The following is a 19,556-nucleotide window of genomic DNA, read 5'->3' on the forward strand; positions in this document are numbered from 1 at the left end:
ACTATACGGCCGTCGGTTGGATCATCCATCTTTTATCGAATCGGACCTGATGGCCAGGCTGCCGCCTCCGCTACCGCGGACTCGCAACTTTTACCTCTCTGAAGACTCCTGAACGCGGCACCTGAGCGTGTGCGTCTGCATGTAAATAATGGACAATGCTGTTTCGACGCGTTATACCGTGACAGCCTGTCAAACTTTCTACTCACATTTCGCGATATGAGTTGTTCTTTCATTTATTAGTTGACTACTGTTTCTAACGAAAGTAGTCTCATAAAACAATCAGATAGGCTCAAAGAGATTGCGATATAAACCGTCACACAGTAGGTTTCCACCGGAATATGCGATTTAATAGTGATCAATGTTCCATGGATTGGGCCATCCATCTCTCGTCGAATGGAAATCCGACATACGGTGCCAGAAGCCGTTACAACCTTCTCAACTTTCGTCTCCAGTAGCGTCCATCATGTCAGGTCGGGATACGCTCTCCTAACCAAACATACATTAATATGCATATAGGTAGCCAGCATCTGTGAAAAAGTTCAGTCCATGATTGATGCGTATACCGTTCGTTCATAATTCCTTCTACTGCTAATTATCGAACTGGAAATGATAGAATCTGATTATATCCAGCGTAGATCACATCTATCTTATCTATTATGTCTATCATATCTATCACTGTTAAATTTACTTTCGTAATTAAACCGTCAAAAGGTAAAATTTGCACGAATTTGAAGACTCGTCGGGTCATTATTAATTTTAAACATTAATAATGCTTTTATATTTTACATAAATTTTAGCTTCAAATGAGTAAATAAAATTTTATCGTTTCTCTCTGATCACTCCGGTATCTGATGATTTTCAATTCACCAAATTGCAACAACCGTGTCGGTGAAAGAAGAAAGCGTCACATTAACATATTTTATTAATGAGGATTCAGTATATTCACAATGCGGTTAAAACAATGAGCCGCGCAGCGTTAACCGAGAAAATGTAACGATGCAGAAAACTGAGGGAGTCTTGCGGGGTGGAGGATGAGAGGGTTTGCGGGAGGCGAAGGGCTATTTTTGTGGTTAGCGGGGAATAATTTAGGGGCGGATAATACGCGGAGGTCGTGCAATTTGGCCGACGCCGGTGACGGAGAGTGCGTGCTCGTTTTCATACACTTTCTCGCGCGCGCGACGCGGAGAGGAGAACGGGGACGTGCAGGACCAGCACGTGACGGTGAACGGGGGGCTCAGGTGTTCCACGGGATAATAGGCGACATCATCCTTGCTGACATCATCCTTGCTTCCCCGATTCTCCCGCCTCCACCCACTCTCCCACCCTCGTACCGCATCGTCAAACCCTGATCGATGTAATATTCACGCTCGATACACGCTTCGTCTCAGCTTCTGTAACTTGCTCTATGCTTCATACCTGCAAGTTTTCCCTCGAATCTCATCAGCGCCCTTTCGCATCTTCTCGATATCTTCGCCGTTGATAATACCCTGACAGTAACGCGTCAGTTACAGAGAAAGACAGAGAGGCCCCTTATATCATTTATCATATTAAATTGATAAGATATAGTACGTGATAGAAAGTAAATTATGTAACGATTTTAATGATAATTACAATGTACTCTTATTTATTTATTTATTTATCTATTGTTTGGTCGCACGTTGTACATATAAAATATCTATTTTGAAAGACAACATTGAAATAAGAAATATATTTATACAACTGTATGTAATGCGTTATATTGAGCTTATTTTGAGGTATATTTTTTTCAAAAGAGACGATCGCCGCTCACGTTTTCCATGAAGAACGCTTTGACCCACGTTTCCGGTTTCGTCCGTCGGTCAACTAATGTCGAGCTCTTTTCGCGTTTGTAACAAGCGCAGGCAGTGGGATGTCGGTTACTACCCCCGCGCGGCCGTATACTCATTGCGCGTGGTAAACACCCCTCTTTTGTTGGCGGTCGGTTGGAGTTAAGCCGAGGTCTCCCATTAGCGCCGCTCGGAATTACAAAAATAACACTTGTCCCTGCAGCCGGGCGCCCACGGGCAGTCCAGTGTAGTTAAGTAAAATTAAGCTAAAATTTCCGACGAGCCGCGATGTACATTCAACCCCTTTTCCGTCAGCTCGTGGCGGCGGCCGCGCGTACACGGCTGGCCAACCCTTCGCCAGCGTCCAACCCTCTTCCTGCCTCTTCCTCCTCCTCTTCCACCATCTCTTTCTCCTCTTCTCTCCAGGAACTCGCCAGTTCTCTCTTTTCACGTATACGTTACACTTCACGCTGCCCCTTTATGCTCCGTGGGCATTAAATATTTACCTTTCGATGAATATGCAAATATAATTATTTACGCGCAATTTAGACGTTTTTACGCGTCCTGCGCGACACTCGTCTCCGTTGCTTATCGTTGCTTACACTGTGATACACTTGCTACTTAAAATATGATAAACGCTACACTTGACGTATTTATTTTATATTTATATACATCAATTTTTAATTACATTAAAATAAACATATTATTTGTTTATTTTACAATTTTGTATCTTAATTTTTTTATAATTTTAATCAAATGAAGGAATAGGATGCACAAGATAAAAATTGTGATAAAAATATTTCTAAAGCTTTATAATTTTATCAAAAATAAAATGGGAGACTGTCGATATTATTATCTTAAAAAGATTTGGAATATCTTAAAATTATTCTTTAGACAAACGAAGAATCCTATATTAATCTTAAAATATAATTTTTAAAAATATAGAGAGTTATTCTGACTGTATTTTTTCACTTTTATCTTTTATTTTATATTGAAAATTAAATATAAAATTAACGAATATATTCAGGATAGCCGTGTTTCAAGGGATATGTTTGAATCCACGGACTTAATTTCAGCATACCATTTTCGAGGTTCCAATCAAATTATATCTGCCAGAGAAACGGGAGCCGAGGAGTTGCTGTCAGCCCGTTCTTATCCTGTCGTCTTTCTCTGCGGGATTAACCTTTAACGTTAATTATCCGCCAGCGTACCCGGGGATAGAGATCCCGGACTAGGGCGGCATCAAAGAACCGAGTGTTTAGCTGCAATATCTTTCCGCCGGGCTGCACATCGGGTGACCAGGAAAGGGGGCTAGGAGATTCAAAAGGTGATGTCGGGGATGATTCGCGGTTGGCGAAGAAACTAAAGAACTCACCTCTAAGCATTCACTTTGTGATACTATTTCTTCCCTTTCTTGCTCTTATCTTATTTTAGACTTTACTTTAAAGAGAAAAAAATAATGGTAAATTTACTCAAGTAATTCAGCTATTTCCTCAATGAAAATTTTGAAAAAAATTTTATTGCTATTTTGTAGACTTGTGATAAGTGTAGCAAAATGAATAATAGAAGATTGAAGAAAGAATTTTAGAGAGATGATTCACATTTTTATATATCCAAGAGTGTATCTTTTTTTTACAAAATGAGCAAATTTTTCAATTAAAATGTACACGTATTAAAATATCAAATATTATCACAGTTTAATAATGCGGCAGTATATTTAATAAATTATTTTAAATAATTCAATTGGCTTAAAATATTAAAAGTACAACGCATTTCATACATCGACACGTTCCGAATTTCCGGCAAATGACTGTATGTAGTCAGAGTCTCAGTAGAAAGGCCCAAACAGAAACGGTGCGCAATTATTGATTAAGTCGAGCCATAATTACTCCGACGACTAGTGTCAGACAGAGTGCAGCTACGCAGACAAATTGTATCTAATGACCATACGTCGATCATCCTCGAGCCGAGCAGGCGTTCCATGACTGCGTATTCGTGCTGCTGTCGTTAGCATCCTTCCGACTCGACGGCCGACGTCCTACGGCGAACAATTTCGAGCGCGGCGAGCGAACGAGCGAGCGAGCGAGCGAGCGAGAAAACAAGCGAGCGAGTGAGTGAGCGACGAAGGGAAAATGTATTCGAGAGTTTCCAATTTGCGGTTGTGGCCTGGAGAGAACGCGGGGAGCGCGGGTAGGATTGGTCGGCAGTGGCGGAGTGCGGCGCGGAGCTCTATTATGGTAATTATATGATAAATACAACAAGGCCTTGGGCGCTGTCTTCTCCTTCTCGGTCCTCTTTTCAGTCACGCTCGTCGGCTCGCTCCTCACCCCCATCAGTGGCAGGAATCTCGCTCCTCTCGCGACTTGGTCCCCCCCCCGTCTTTCCACCCGAGGTATTGTCGTTTTCCTCATTGCGCCCTCACTCTCGCCCTCGCCACTCGTTCGGCCCCGTCGCCGTTTCCACGAGCGAGCATTGGCGGTTTGCCTTAAAATACGCCTCCTCTCGCCTGCGCGGAATGCAATTAATCTTATTCCCTTTCGATCTCGCCTCCTCGCGCGCGTCGGCGGCGGCTCCCGTCCCAAAGGGATGAGTAACGTCGCTGGAAGAAGTGTTGCCGACTTAATGAAGTACGACTTCTGATGCGTGCCCAGGCGTGGGTGTGCGCGAGAGGGAAATACAGGAGGGATGGAGGAAGGCGCGAAGAGAGCGAGCCACCCGGAAATCCTGGCTAACACCCGTTTTCATTATCACGGTACGTTTACCGACCGCCTCTTTACGGCGATAAAGAGAACGGATTAGATAAGTAGGATGTGTCGTTTACTACCAACGGTTAGACGTTTTTTCAAGGCTGATTTTAGTTTTCCTTTTGCTTACGCGACATTGAAATTAAAACATTATGTAAACACAGAAATATGAAATAACATACAGCACAGTACGATTTCTTGTCCCTTCTTTATCGTAAAATTATTCATCATTTTAATATTGAAATATCGAAACGCGTATCTATCTTATTACAGGTTAGTGTAATTTGTTTACAACTTAATTTTCGTGTCGGTTGTGCCTAGTCTATTTCTGGTAAGGAGAAACTATCGTTAACCTTCCACGGCGCCGCCGCCACCGCCGCTGTTTCGGTTGCCGCGACGGCAACGGCTTATCTTTCCACTTTAGACGATTGTTCGAAACTCCGTGTATCGCCGTGTGCTCGGTCGCTTCCCCGTTAACAAGCTCGGGCGACGACGACGGGCATTAAACGCGACGCGTTCGCGGCGTAAACTAATATTCCACGCGCGGAGGGGCGAATCGCGGAGCGCGCGGGCGGGATCATTATAAATAGTCATAATTACAACAGTCGCGCGTGCTTAATTCAATTAGGCTGATTAACGTTGTACGTTGCGCACCTAAACCCCCACAGTATCTCTCGCGCCTTCTCTCTCGCCAGCGGCAGCCAGCGGCAACGGCAGTCGGTCGGAGTTCTCTCGGGTCTCTGGCGGAGGGTCCTGAGGGTGCACGCGCGCGCGTGTGCGAGCGCGGCCGAGCAGAGCGCGTAAAATATACGCGGTATCCTGGCCAGGATCCTGGGACTACGGCGCCACGGTATTATACTTATGCATAGACAAGTTATAGCCCGGCTAATATGATTATCTCTTCGACGGAAGACAGAGCGAGCAGGACGAGGTACTGGGTGCAGCGCCGGCGGCTGCTGCAATTCCCTGCTCCTCGGAGTTCGCTCGAACACCGAGAGAACGAACGAAAGAGTATTTTCACGTATTTAGAAATTCAAATTTGCCGCGTTTGCCACCTTGACAGGTGTATCATTTGTGTAACATCGGTGTTATTCGCGTTGTCAGTTTTTTTTTGTTTCTTTTCGATTAGAAATGTAATAAGAAAAAACAAAATTAAAGCGCGAAGAAATGGCAAGATTATTAATGGCCGTGCATTTGGAGGAGGCAAAGTAAGAGCGACGAGGGTGCGTTGGATTTGTCGCGGGCGGGATCGAAGCCGAATAAATTAGCCTCTCCGCGGCCGAGATATAAAATTTTGAATATGAATGGACGGTTTTGCATCCGTGATGAGCTCTTATTCGGGAAACAAAGCGCAGCTGACGAGAACATATGTAGATGAAGGCGGGCGCGAGAAATCCATAATCCGTCGAATCCTTCGGCTTCTTAAACGTACCCGCGTCCTTTAACGTCACGACACCCTCTACCTCGATTATACCAATCGTGAGTCAACGTGGCGTGCGAACGATTTCTTCCAGGGAATTTTTTTTATATGCAAATGCTACGTTTCTCAAGATAGCAATCGTGACTCAGTCCCATTTTCGAATTACGCGATGCCCTGCGATCTCAAATGCAGAGATATCGTTATAATTAAAACGATCGAACGAACGTCGGGCGAACAAAGTCTGCGTTAGCATGGCTCGTCGTTTCCCACCGAAGCCTAGAATGCCTCAGTACGGATTGCGAAGGGGATGAAGAGGGCTGAAGAGAGGAGAGACCTCTCTCATCTCATCTATCCCTTCCGCTAAACTCATCACCCGCCGGTAATTCCATCGATGCTTTAAGCATGGAGGGTCTCTTCAAGGGATGTACTCGTGGTTGTAACCTACTAAAGCGGGCTTAACGAAGAAATGGTTCCGTTCGACTTTCGGTTTGATTGCGATACGCTATTATATGCGTCATATTTTGATTGATATACGTATGTGTATGCTGTAAAAGATACTTCTAAATTTTCTTTGAGTTTCATAAAAAAAATATTAATAATTTTTTTAAGAGTAAAATTGGTTTTATGGATAAACTTTAATTTAATTAACTTTATGATAATGTCATTTAGATGCTATAATTATATTTTTATATTTTCTCAATTAGATTATTTCATATTGCCATAATATGTTATAATTTGTTATGAATTAGCATAATATCTATTATTGCATTTTGCAGTATTGTTAACAAGTATATTGTGTATCATTTATATAATTAATCAATAAAGTATAAGTAATGAGCTCTGTAAAAGTAAGACAAGGAAGAAATATTTATAGTATAGTAATACATTACCAGTATACGAAATGTATCATTACAAGCACAAGCTGTATGTCTTGCTTCCTTCTGATTCTCTTTGACTTCTTGTCGCTCACGCATCTGTCACACGCAATGCCGGTGCGGTTCTAACGATAACGCCGATCTGTCCTTATAGAAACGAGCCAGTCGGCATTTAATACCATCCCGTTGAATATTCCCTCGAATGGCCCTCGATATTGAATTGGCTCCTGCTTAATTGTAACCTCGCTCGTCGCGAGGGTCCCATTCACTTGTAAACGACATTTGCATAATTTTTACATTGGCTCTTGTGTAATCGATTTGAATACCGGCGGTGATCTCTCTTCCGTTTTTCTTTTTTTTTTATCTTCTGCCATTTGGACCCGTGTAAGCCTTGTCCCTCTTCTTTGTCGATCGTTGCAGTTAGAATTGCTAAGTAATTATGCTAAATCGTGCTTCAGCTGCTGCACATCTTTAGTCGAATACGTTTAAAACTATACATAATGTTTTCATAATGTTTTGAGTTATACTAAAAAAATGTTTGTTAATTATTAAATATATCAAAATAACATTGATAATTAAAAGAACTTAAAGACAAAATTACTTGTAGATTACATTTTGATTGTCTTCTCCAGATTTATTGTCTAGATTCTATTTGTTGGTAGATATAGAACTTTTTATCTCTGAGAAACGATTTGTTATGCGATGTACTCTTAATTAATATTTTTGAAAGTGATAGTCTGTCAAAACTACTAGTTGAATTAACTTGAAAATGATTTTGTAAAATAGATTCTTAAAATGCAAAGCGAAACGACTTATTATCTGATCATAAATCGCTAATTCTCTTTCTGAGTATCCAAGAAGGCATAAAAAATTACTCGCCATGCGTTTAAGTGAGTTTTAAAGTTTCATCAAGCGCGAACGTCGAAAGCAGCGGGCAGTGACTCGAGTAAAACGTTAAATATCCACGACGAACGCATAAGCGGCATGAAGATTACTGTGTGGAGTCCTGTGTGAAATAAAGTTACGGGGCGGCGTCCCTCAGCCAGTGGTTAATTTAATAAATTTTTTTTTCCGCTCCGAAAGGAAGAGAAGAGAGAGGATAGGCGAACGTGAAGGGAGACAGCGAAAAAAGTTGTACACCAATTAACGGATTGAAGTGCCATCAGATGCAGGCCGGCTTCGAGAGGGTTTGGGTCGCGAAGTCCTCGAAGGGTTGGACTATCATTAGCGAGCCGCCACTTTAAGCGGCGCCCTTACCACCAAAAAAGGAAGAAGTTGAAAAGGCTTGGCTGGCCGACGTTCGTTTGACCTGTACTACTTCCATACATAAATCGCCTCTCGCCGCGACTATTTCTCGTTGGCAGTGATCGCCGATGCCAAATTTTGCTCAGTTGTACTGGATTATGATGAAAAACTTTTTATTTTGTTGCAAAAAGAAAATATTTATTTACTTATTATAAAAAGCATAGAAATTTTATTATAATATGTCTGTCTGTGAAATTTCCACTGAACGGTCGTTGAATTATTACAGAATAGTGAAATGCGTACTATTCAAATTTCTATGTTGACAAGGTGGTTCAACATTATGACGATTATTGAGGAACCTATAAGACGAGGCTAAAGGGCTTGGGGCGTTAACTCTGAGGGGGTTAACGCGAAATCGAAATGCGTAATGGACGGCACGATGTTGGATTACTAATGAGCATCTGCTAAGGGAATTGCACGTTTTCGATCTTTCTTAGTTTCGCGTTTTCTTTAAAATTTAAACAATTTCCTCTTAATGTACTGTCGATTTGATTTTATATTTTATTAAAATACTTTCATGATTCAACAATGTCAAATTTTTGTTAAAAACAATGATACATAACTATTATATGTAAAGATATGTAATGAGTTTGATTAATTCTTTGTTATATTTATTGGGATTAAATAATATCTTTTAAATTAGGTCTCATTTTATACGTAATATTTCGTTTAATAAGATTTCTTATTTTGAAAGAAAAACATTGATGTGAAACGTTCTACTATTACTTTATTGAATTTTATACTAATCGTACTAATTACGTACAGTTAGCAAAAATAACATCTTTGATTTGAATTACATGTGTTGTATAATAATATTTGCAAAAAATTATTTTAACATTTATTAACATTAGGTCTTACAAGGCGTAAGTCCTAAAGTCATAAGACGTTACAAATGCTTGAATTTTATTTGTCGTTTTGATTTTAAACACTTAATTGATCTTTATTCGCGCAAAATTCTTTTCTCGAGAAAACAGAATTCGTCTATCTCTATTGCTGGCGAAAAATCATGCGGACAACGTAGCATTCAGACTAGTAGTGTGCGATATAGCGCGTCATTCGTCAAAATGGGGAAAGTACGCCGGTGAATAAATACGTCGGCGTCGCGCATTAAACGTGTATTCGCGGATATGTCGAGATAACGTCGAGTCGATTCGTCCACCGCTCGGATCTGCCATGGGAAGAGCAAGGGTGACAGAGAGGTAGGCAGGGAGAAAAAGAGAGACGGTAGGAGGCAGATAAATAGAGAAGGTGGAAAGAGAAAGCTCGTCGCCGCGAGGCATGCAATGCCGGCTGCGAAACAAATGGAACGATCGCGACGGGGGTGGAAATAAAGCGTTCTCGTCGCGTTCTACGGCCGTGACTGAAGCGGGGAGGGCAAGGGAGGAAGGCTGAGTCCGGGGAGAGAGAGAGCCCAAGAATAAAAAAAATACACACACATATACACACATTGCGCATGCACGCATGCTCTCGATTTCTGGATTGACGAGCGCTCGACCGTGCAAAAACGCCAAAGCACTTTTCCGTGTTCCGTGCATCCGAGCTCTTCAAACGTCGCGTCCGCACGGCGATTGTTTCGACGAACCTGATTCACAGCGACAGATACAGGGATGCAATCGAGTATCGTTAATCGTCGAATAGATTTGTTTTAGTCTGAGAGATCGAAATAACTATCCTTGTACATCAAAATTATATTATTTAATCAAATTATCCTCTCGTTTCACCTCCTTTTTTTTTATTTTCTAGCTTAAAATAAATTTTATTTGCGCAACATTATTGTTTTATATAGATCCGTCGGGTTTTCGTCGATCGTTTTCGATAGTTTATGTCCGGAAGTTGACGCATATTATTACGGTCCGTTTCTTCAACCGCCACGGATGGAAATGCCGTTTGTGTTCATGGTACGGGGAGGACGAGTCGTGTGTGCGTATTCAGGTGCGTATAGGACCTTCAACAGGTGGTCACTCGTAATCGTGGGGGTTACGCCGCAGCCCGGTGGCTACCCATCCGTCAAGGGCTTTGTGTGCCCTTGCGCGCACCACCACCGGTGGCCGCGGCGCCCATCATCCTCGGGAAAAGCGGCGTTTTTCCTCTCCTCTCATTCTCTCAGTCTGAAATGATCATTCCCGGCTGCACGCCACGCCAAAAACCACTACGCTCGATTCTGGTTGCTGGTACTTCCAGCGACTTTTCGCGACTGGAACAATGCTCTCGTTAATTAAGATTTCTTTCCGCGGATTTCCCCTTCGTTCTTGTAACCATTGAGCATCTTTCTCTCTCTCTCTCTCTCTCTCTCTCTTTCTCTTTCAAGAGCTTCTCTTTACTGGCAGAAGTACAGGCCACTTTTAGACGGCAAAAGGACAGCTTATTTTAGAAGTTTTTCTTCTTGCTTTTGAAAGAAAAAAATTTGTTATTATTATTGATTAAAATTGGTAAGAGAATAGATGCATGTAATTATTTGGAACATTTTAGTTCTCATTGATATTTTAAGTAGTATTTATAGTTTATGCGTTATTAATATTTTTAAACAATAAAACTAGGCACATAATATCGTATAATTATGACTACAATTACAACTATTGCACAATAATCAAAATTAAATCGTGAGATCTTTAAGCAAGAATAAACTACTAATGAAAGTAGTTCTTTCGGAAAGAAAATTTCGCGGTAGCTTCGAGAGTTGAGTACACGAGCTTCGAGGTTGACGAGAGGTGGTTCGAAGGGTGGTTGAGGAAGGGGGGGAGGGGCAAAGGCGCGCAGAGATCCGGATTTAAGGCGGCGTCCGTGAAAGCTCTCTAGAGGCGCCGGAGACTTGGGTCGGGGGTAGTTTAAGAGAAAGAGAAAATGGCTGGGGATGGAAAAGCAGGCAGGAGAACGACAACGTCGAGGACGGGCGTGTTGGAGTGTAAGTGCTAAGATCTCGGAGTGCATTAACATGCCCCGGAGGCAAGCTGAATACAACCCTTCTTACATCCAGATCTCAAGCCGAGACCACCGTCAACCGAGGGGCGGAGAGGCGGAGGAGGAAGGGAGGAGGTTGGTAACGGTGATGTCGGAACAGAACGGGGCAGAGCACCGCAGAGATTCCCACTTAATTACATTAAAAATGTTTTATCCTTCGGCCTTTTCTTCTCTGTCCCTTGAGATTCGAGACAACGATATTTTTTCGTGAATGGATTAGAGAGTATTATTAGTCTTTTCTATAATCCTTCATCAGATAATCGAAATATGCCGCTTTTAAAACGATATAATACAAATTTGGTATAAGGAGAGAGTTTGAATATATATGCATTGGAGAAGTTAAAAATATTATTGAAATTATTATTAAAATTGTGGACAATTGTTTCAAAAAAAGTTCTTGAATTTTTAAGCGATTATTTCTAATTAAATAAATAATTTTTAATTATTGGAATATATATATATGAAAGAGAACAGAAGCGTTGCAACGATATTAATACATGATATTGAATATTTATATATAAGAGATATTTTAAATATTTACAGAAAAATATTATCTATATCTGAACATAATTATAATGCATAATTTAGAAATATATTCAAGGCGACGTTAGAAAAGAGAGTCATCACGACGGTTTGGGCTAGAGGCTCGCCTTACATTATTTAGAAGGATCCGAGGACTAAGACGTCGAGCACTGGCGCATGCTAATCACTCGACCCAGATTGAATAATGAATCAGTATTCTTTCCCTTCTTTCTAGCTACCCACACTTTCTCATTGCGGTCGTCCTCAGCGGAGCCACCGCTACGTGACAGGCTTTTTATTACCTGGCGGAAGAATGCCTCCTTATTCCTTCGTTAGAGCCAGCCGGTGGTCGTTATTCATACATATATGCGGCCCGTGCTGCGTTCGCCATTAATGTCCTTGCATTCTAATTACTGATACAGAGGAAATCTTTTATAACGAAAAACTGATGGAATTTTAAAAGGCAAACGGAATTAATATTAACGTTAATTAAGTGATGAAAGATATTCTATATTTACGCGTTGATTAAAAATAAAGTATTTTCATTAATGCACAAAATATAATTGGACTATTAAAGACTCTAAAATATAATTGAAGTTTGATTATTAACTTTATATTAATTTAATAATTAAAGAAAAATTTTTAAGTATGAAATCCTTTATTTTATGATGAATAATCGAAACTTTATGCATAATAATTGTTAATTAAATCAAAGATGTTTTTATATTTGATCGATTATTAAGAACAAGAACCTAAGGCAGGCGCATCAGGTAGAGGACTATCGCATAGAAGGGCGTTAGCATAATGTCTTCGGGTTCGGTACATACATAACGCGCACATGTACAACGTAGATACGTATAATGCTGGCACCCCGCATAGTACTTTACTCCTTAGTACTTTGTGTGCAAATTATGCCCAAGACGAGACAGAATGGAAGAGCCTGGGTTTCGCGAGGATGAAGCGAGCCCCCGATGTAACCTCTTCGTACGAGATTCGAATGAAAATTTAAGAGAAAGAGTTTACTGTAACGCAGGCTTCTTGTCTGGAGACGTCAAAGCAAAATTTAACTTGAAATAAAATGATATACGTGTACATTTGAAATAAAGAGACTGTGCTATGATGTATTGTTGTCAATTTATGTCAATTTCTGAATGTTATTAATACGACATATAAGATAAAATTTTTAGTTATCAAAATAGTCACAAGATACATAAACGTAAAATTATATAGCAGAATCAATTATAGATGTATAAAAAATTCTACGACATCAAGGCACTTTATTCTTACAAAATAAAATAGGTTAATAAAACATCTGAAAAAGAGTGGTCCAAGATCTTTAAGGGGATCAAGAAGAAGATTACACCACAGCCTAACATAAAGGCTTGAATTAGCTTTTGAATTAACTTTTACGCATACCTTGACAATTTTAATGATAACTGCAAAAGAGAGAGATAAAGAGAGGATTCGTATTATTGCTCTTTAGGGATCAGGGTCTCTAGTTCTACGACAAGCTGTACTCTCCATCTTATAATAACAGAGGCCTACCCTTTCTCGAATGCCAGCGTTGTGTTCTCCACATTCTCGTATCTACAGACATTGATTAAGCTAGGAATCTAGTTGATTTGTCCAACAACCCGTTGTATATCTAATTATTTATATTTCAATGCTGCGAGGTTGAGCTTTGATTGACATAAAAAATTATGTAACTTAAGAAATACCATTGGCATCAACAACGGTACCTTTTTGTTAATTTTATATTTTATCAATTAGATAGAGAAAGTTGTACATATTTATTAAAGAATTAATAGTTGAAAAAAACAGATTGTACAGTGTGTTAAATAAATTCAAATTGTTTAATAAAAAATGACAAAGATATATACATATTTTATTTTATATGTATATATATTTATATATAAAATAAAATAAAATAAAATAAAACAAAAAGGATAGTAGACTGTAGAAGCTCTTCCGTCTCTCTCTTCAAAGTCGTTTTAGGAGAAAACAAGACATTTATAAACACCCACGAGATTAGATTTGTTAAGATAATGAGGCGCCTGGTTTAGCGAAGAGCCTTCACCATGCCTACAACTATCATTCTGAAGAGCCTGCAACCGTCGTTTCTCCTTAATCCCGGATATGACCTCGTACGAAGAGACGGTTAGACCATTGCAGGATGTAGACTTGCAAGAGAATACATGTGCTCACAAACCTACCTAACGAATTCGCTGAGACGAAAACTCGTCATCATTACGAGTGTTGCAGACGTTACTCAGAATATACGTGGCAATGCGTGGCAATTCTAATCAAATTTAGAACCTATATTTATTAAGTGTGCATTTGCTTAGCTTTGAAATTTTTCGTAATACGTATAAAACATATCTGTCACGAATTTAAGAATTTAAAAAGAAAACTTTGACTGTAAACAGCGTAAGATGTATATTTATAATCGTTTTATTCTCTCGTTTAATATCCCGCGTAAATCGAATTTCGTTCCCAAGCTTCGTGCAAAGAGGGTGACAGGGCGATTCGAGAGCGTGAGGATAAGGCAAGAGCTCGCGAGTCTATGGCCCTTGAGAGATATGTCGAACCACGGTCGATCAGGATTTATCCTTACTGCGATGCCAGGCAGCCGTATCCGGCGACGCGTTATTTCGGCATCGGTGAAAAAAACATAATAAAATTTAACGGTCCGTCAGGTTGCGGCATTCCCGCTCCCCGGAACAGCCAATAAATACCGGGAACAAGGCGGCTACAAATCTCAAGATAAACAGAAGCCCGTATTTTTCTACCCCCTTGACTTCCGCCGCGCTCCTCGCGCTTTCTCCGAGCCCATGGAAAAGGGGTCTGCACTGCCCTTTTTACATTCCTCGTATGAATTATTAGGTGACCGGACTTAAGGGGTGGACACACCGCGGTATTTAATTTTCACTCCCCATTAAAACAGGACGAATTTTTCCCTAATCGCATCCCTGACGATGAAAGTGCGGTCGGCAGTTTGTCACCGACCCTTCGTTCTATTATCAATGTATTACCGCGCCTCGCCTGAGCGAGTCGTACATTAATTTAGAGAGGTCGGCTTTCCGACGTGATTGCTTATTGAGTAAGAACATTTTCGGACGTGCGTATTAGCGAGACGGGGGATCTTCGGTGTTAGCGAAACGAGTACATCAGCATAGGCGACGTCAATTAAGAAAGAAGACGATGTTGCGATCACCGGGATATAGCTAAGGTCTAGCGGTTACCGATGATGTATGTGGTGGAAAATACTGGAGGCAATCTGTCATACCATCGACGTTCCACAGGCGCCTCTACTGCTCTTCTTCTCCAATCCCCTTCGCTCTCTTTCCCTGCTATTGAAACTGTATGAGCATCATATTACGAATAATATGAGTAATCCTGTTTGTTCGTCACTGTAAAAAAAATATTACTTTCAGTATTTATAATAATTATTAATAGCTATAATCACGTAATAGTAAAGTAAAATTATTATTTTAAATAATCCCGTTTAGTATCTAAAAAAAAAGTATTTAATAATCAAATCTATCTGTTACGTCTGTAAAAAGATATCTAATAACTTAATTAAATAATACTTCGTGTTTCTATCCTTATTCAGTTCGGTAAAAGACCCGTAGAAAATTTGAACAAATATCGCGTGTAAATGAGTTGTTCAATAAATAAGGTCCTTTTGAACATCTCTGAAGACGTCTGGCGTCTCCTCTCTTGTCAGCACACGGACATGGGATACATGCCCTATCTCTCACAGTCTTTTACCTCTAGCTCCTTCCGGGTATATGGCTGATTAAACGCACAACTATGTAACGTAACGCAAATATACTGGTCTTGAGCTCGCCTTGGCTTTCCTTTTTCGGCCTTCCTCATCCCCTTCAGCAGCTCCGAGTCGTCCCGTTCTCGATTCCACCTTTCGACTCTCTTTGAATTCCAACCCCGGTCACTTGACGGAAATATTTATCGAGGGTCTCCGGTGGAGCCCTCCCCCTCCTTCGTTGCCTTACTGCTTCGAGCTAGACAGGACGACGACAGGGCGAGACACGGCTCCACGTAGTTCACTCCGATACCTTTCGTCGAAGCTTCTACCGTTTCTCTCCTCGGCTATCGCGCTCGTTCTCGCTCTCGCGAGTTCTTTGATCCATTTTACGGAGTTTGTTCGGTACGGATTATTTACTCTCTTAATTACATTTCGATTCTATCTCCTCAACGTTCATTCGTTGTACGACTGAATGACTGATTGTCAGTTCGGCCGTGTACTTTTAATGCCTTGATTGAACTTTATAAATCCCGTAGTATTCTAGGTATGTAAATAGACGTATAATCTTGTAGATATACAATTCACAGAAAGTTGAATATAAGAAAGATGATAATTATTTAAAAAATTAGTATTTTAATATTTTTGCCAAATGGAGCTTTGTGAATATGAATAGATAACACACACTTATGTCCGACGACTAATATCCATATTTTTTAAATACACGCGAGTGCATAGGTTTATTGTATATTGTATTAATTCTGATAGGCATTCGATACTTGGACTAAATAATGATGGTTTTATATTCTTTGGTTTTCTCTCATCCTTTCTTGGTCCACGACGGCGGAGAGCGAGAGTGCCAGGACCTGATTTACATTTCTTTCTTTCCTCGACATAAAAATTCCGCGGCGATAACTTCTTTTGTTCCACCCTCCGTAGTCGTCGGAACGACCGACCCCTGCGGCTCAAGAACTGCGGGAGGTGCCGTCGTAACCTCGTCTAGTTTCTCGTTCATATTACATTTTTTCTTAATTAAAAGCAATACACACTTCTTGATGGCAGACGCGAATCATATCTCGTCGTCAGCCGCGATGGAAAAATCGAAACTTGTAATATTAGCAAAGTAATATTTATCTAATGTGAGACAAGAATGTACATTAACAATTAAATGTAATATTTAATATAATGTACAGTAAGATATGCTAAGTACTTAAATACAAGAAATAAAATTTATATACATATAAATTAATAGGAATATTAAATCATTTTAATTTCTTATATTTTAAAATTACTATGCGCACATGTATTTAATATCTATATAAAAAAAAGTTTTGATATATGAAAAGTGAGTTATTTTTATTTTAATATCTTATTACAAGGTAGTTCTGAAATTATTAATTTATTTATAATGTGCACATATTATAAAAAAGACTAAAAATACATATTATTAAATGATGTAAGTTGGATAAATATTATTTGATCAATTTTTTATTATAGCATCAAAGAAATGATGTACTTTTATTTACTGTTGACCTATAAATAATTATTTTTATATTTAAAAAAATTGAAACGCGCCACACAATTTATTTGTATATCCATGTTAATTAAAATTCAAACGCAAACAGAGATGATAAGGACAATTTGTTAAACTCGAACATTCTTCTACGCGACATTATACGAACGTAAAGTTCAGAGACCGGTATAAAATGCCAATCGTCCGAGCAGCTTGATCACTTTTTAAGTTGTACGATAATTACCATTATATTTTCGCGGAAGTTTTCGCAATCGTACTTGAGAATTGCGTTGGAAGGATCCAGAACGACGATCGAGCGAACCGTAACCGCGCGACGTTTCGCAACTTTATACGTTCCTGATAATCTCTCGAAGAGCTCCCGGACGGTTATTCGCGGTGGTCGTCGGGATTTATGAAATGGCAATAAAATTTATATGACTCGGTGGATCGTTAGGGGTGCGGCTCGCTCGTTCAGATTGATGTCGGTTGTGCCGCGAGTCTGGTCCACTTGCCCGAGGCTACGTTTGTCTCTCCCTGCGATCGTCGTAGAATGGTCCACGCTCATTATTAATCCCTTGGAAATTGCGACAGTCATTTTATAATCACCATGTAAAATAAGATAGAATTATATTTTCTATCGGATATTCTGTCGAATCGATTCTGAATTTTGTTAAATACAATATAGCATTAAGTGTAGTAATGCGTGTTATTCATTGATTGTATCTTTTTTTTCTTTTAATTTAATTTGCACCGCACAGATTAATTTTTATTGCATTGTATAAATTCCATATTGGTTTTAATTTGTATTTTATTTATCCAATTTTTCTTTAATTAAATATGTAATAAATCTTTTAAGTGCATGTAACATTGAAAGAGAAGGATTTAGATATATTCAAAGCGCAGATTAATTGCTATAATAAATTTTTGCGCGTAACTCTAAAATCAAATAAAATAAATTTATTATTTTAAAAATCTTTGCACAAGCCTATTTAATTTTTTACAAATTTAAAATATGTTGTATATAATTTTATCTCTAATTATAGATGTCACAATTATGATTATAACATATAATTAATGTATACATATTAATTATAATTACTATATTATATTAATTTAATAAACGTGGCTGAAAGAAATCGCAATGTGTCTTCAGCTTTTAATCTTGCTTTTCCATTGTTTGAGCTTGAGTAGAGAGAAGCGAAAAAAAGGTGCTTCTGATAACTCACTTATGCAGTGAATCACGCGTGTGCTCTGCCGAGCATGATGCCTCGAGGACATGTCTGCTCTACCTGTTGCTCAATTCCCCATCGACGGTAGCAAGTATCGCGCGAAGAATTCGACGGTCTCTCCTTCTCCGTGCTTTCTCCCACCTATCGCGAAGCGGAAGAATTCGCAAGCCGCTAAAGCTCGCAATGAATTCGCAGAAAGTAAAATAATTTCGTAAACGTTAGGAAATCGATTAGATCGGTGAGATCGATTAATCGCAAATGTTACGAATGACCGTGTTTGTTTTGTTGCAGGTGGACGATCGAGTAAGATCACCGGGAACATCACGATGTCTGACCGCCACTACCATGTCGCTTTCCATCTCACCCTCTAGCCCCGAAGAACCTGTTACGCTGTAAGTAATATATACGTATATAATACAAATTTCAGAATCGTCTGCTACGTACTTTAGATGCTATCAAGATGAGTAAGATATCAAGTACATCTATCTCTGCTAGGACAGCTTTGCTCTCCTCGCGCTTGTAGATAATAAATTAGGATTGAAGAGATGCACATCGAAATAATGCATTTATAACATAAGCAAAACAAAATTTATCTCGAACATTATTAAGGTGCTTTGTGTAACAATACAGTAATGAGAAATTATTTTTGCAATAAATTTAGCCTAAGTGCACTATTTTTTCTTCGTCAAATTAAAATATATAACTTCTGTATAATCTTTAATGCAAAAATGTAATTTAAAGACAAATGAGATAAGTAAACACAATAATAAATGAAGAATTAAAATATAATCTTTCTCTTGAAATTACATAACACCATATGTACGTTATCGCATGTACATATACGAAATATAAAATATTTTATAAAAGTTCTTAAAAAACTTAAAAATTTATATAATAAAAAGATATTAAATATGATTCGTTATGTATATAAAGAATATGGTGATTCTTTTTTTACGTCTTATTTAAGAAAATTAAAAGTCCCGGTAAATGTAGGGGAGAGACCGCGATCCTTGCAGTCTCCTTTCTGTGATCCAAAAAGCCACTCAGGCAAATTAGTCGTGCAATACAGCGATGGTGTTCTCGTATGGTGCTACACCGCCCGTTATCGAGCGTTTCTTCTCTCTTACTGTCGCCGGCTCGGCTTGCAGAGCACCGCATAGATGGTAGGGACCACGTAGAAAGACGTACGGGGAGAGAGAGGTGATATTTATGCCAGTTTTTTATTGCGCTTTAGCCCGAGAGAGCAGAATGGAAACAATATGTCACCCCTGTAGGGAAAGCAGGGTGGTAGCGAGATGGGAGAAGGAGGAGGCTGTGCGAACTTCTTGTAGGTGGCCCGACGGTACCTAACGTTAATACTAACGCCTCTGCTGCCGTGCTAGCGCCCTCCGACCGACGTCATGATTTTAAATGAACAGCCCC

At 39.5% G+C, this 19,556-nt stretch overlaps 1 protein-coding gene across 22 annotated transcripts in view; it reads left to right on the plus strand.

Annotated features, from left to right (window-relative positions):
• LOC105205448 (flocculation protein FLO11) overlaps nucleotides 1–19,556 on the plus strand; it is a 334,932-nt gene that overhangs the window by 276,342 nt on the left and 39,034 nt on the right. For all 22 annotated transcript variants that reach the window (XM_039451523.1, XM_039451525.1, XM_039451524.1 and 19 more), the window contains one exon: nucleotides 18,426–18,526. In XM_039451523.1, coding sequence (XP_039307457.1) covers nucleotides 18,426–18,526 — 101 coding nt within the window. The remainder of the gene's footprint in view (nucleotides 1–18,425; nucleotides 18,527–19,556) is intronic.

This window comes from Solenopsis invicta, chromosome 7 (genome assembly GCF_016802725.1).
Source record: "Solenopsis invicta isolate M01_SB chromosome 7, UNIL_Sinv_3.0, whole genome shotgun sequence".
Lineage (NCBI taxonomy): Eukaryota > Metazoa > Arthropoda > Insecta > Hymenoptera > Formicidae > Solenopsis > Solenopsis invicta.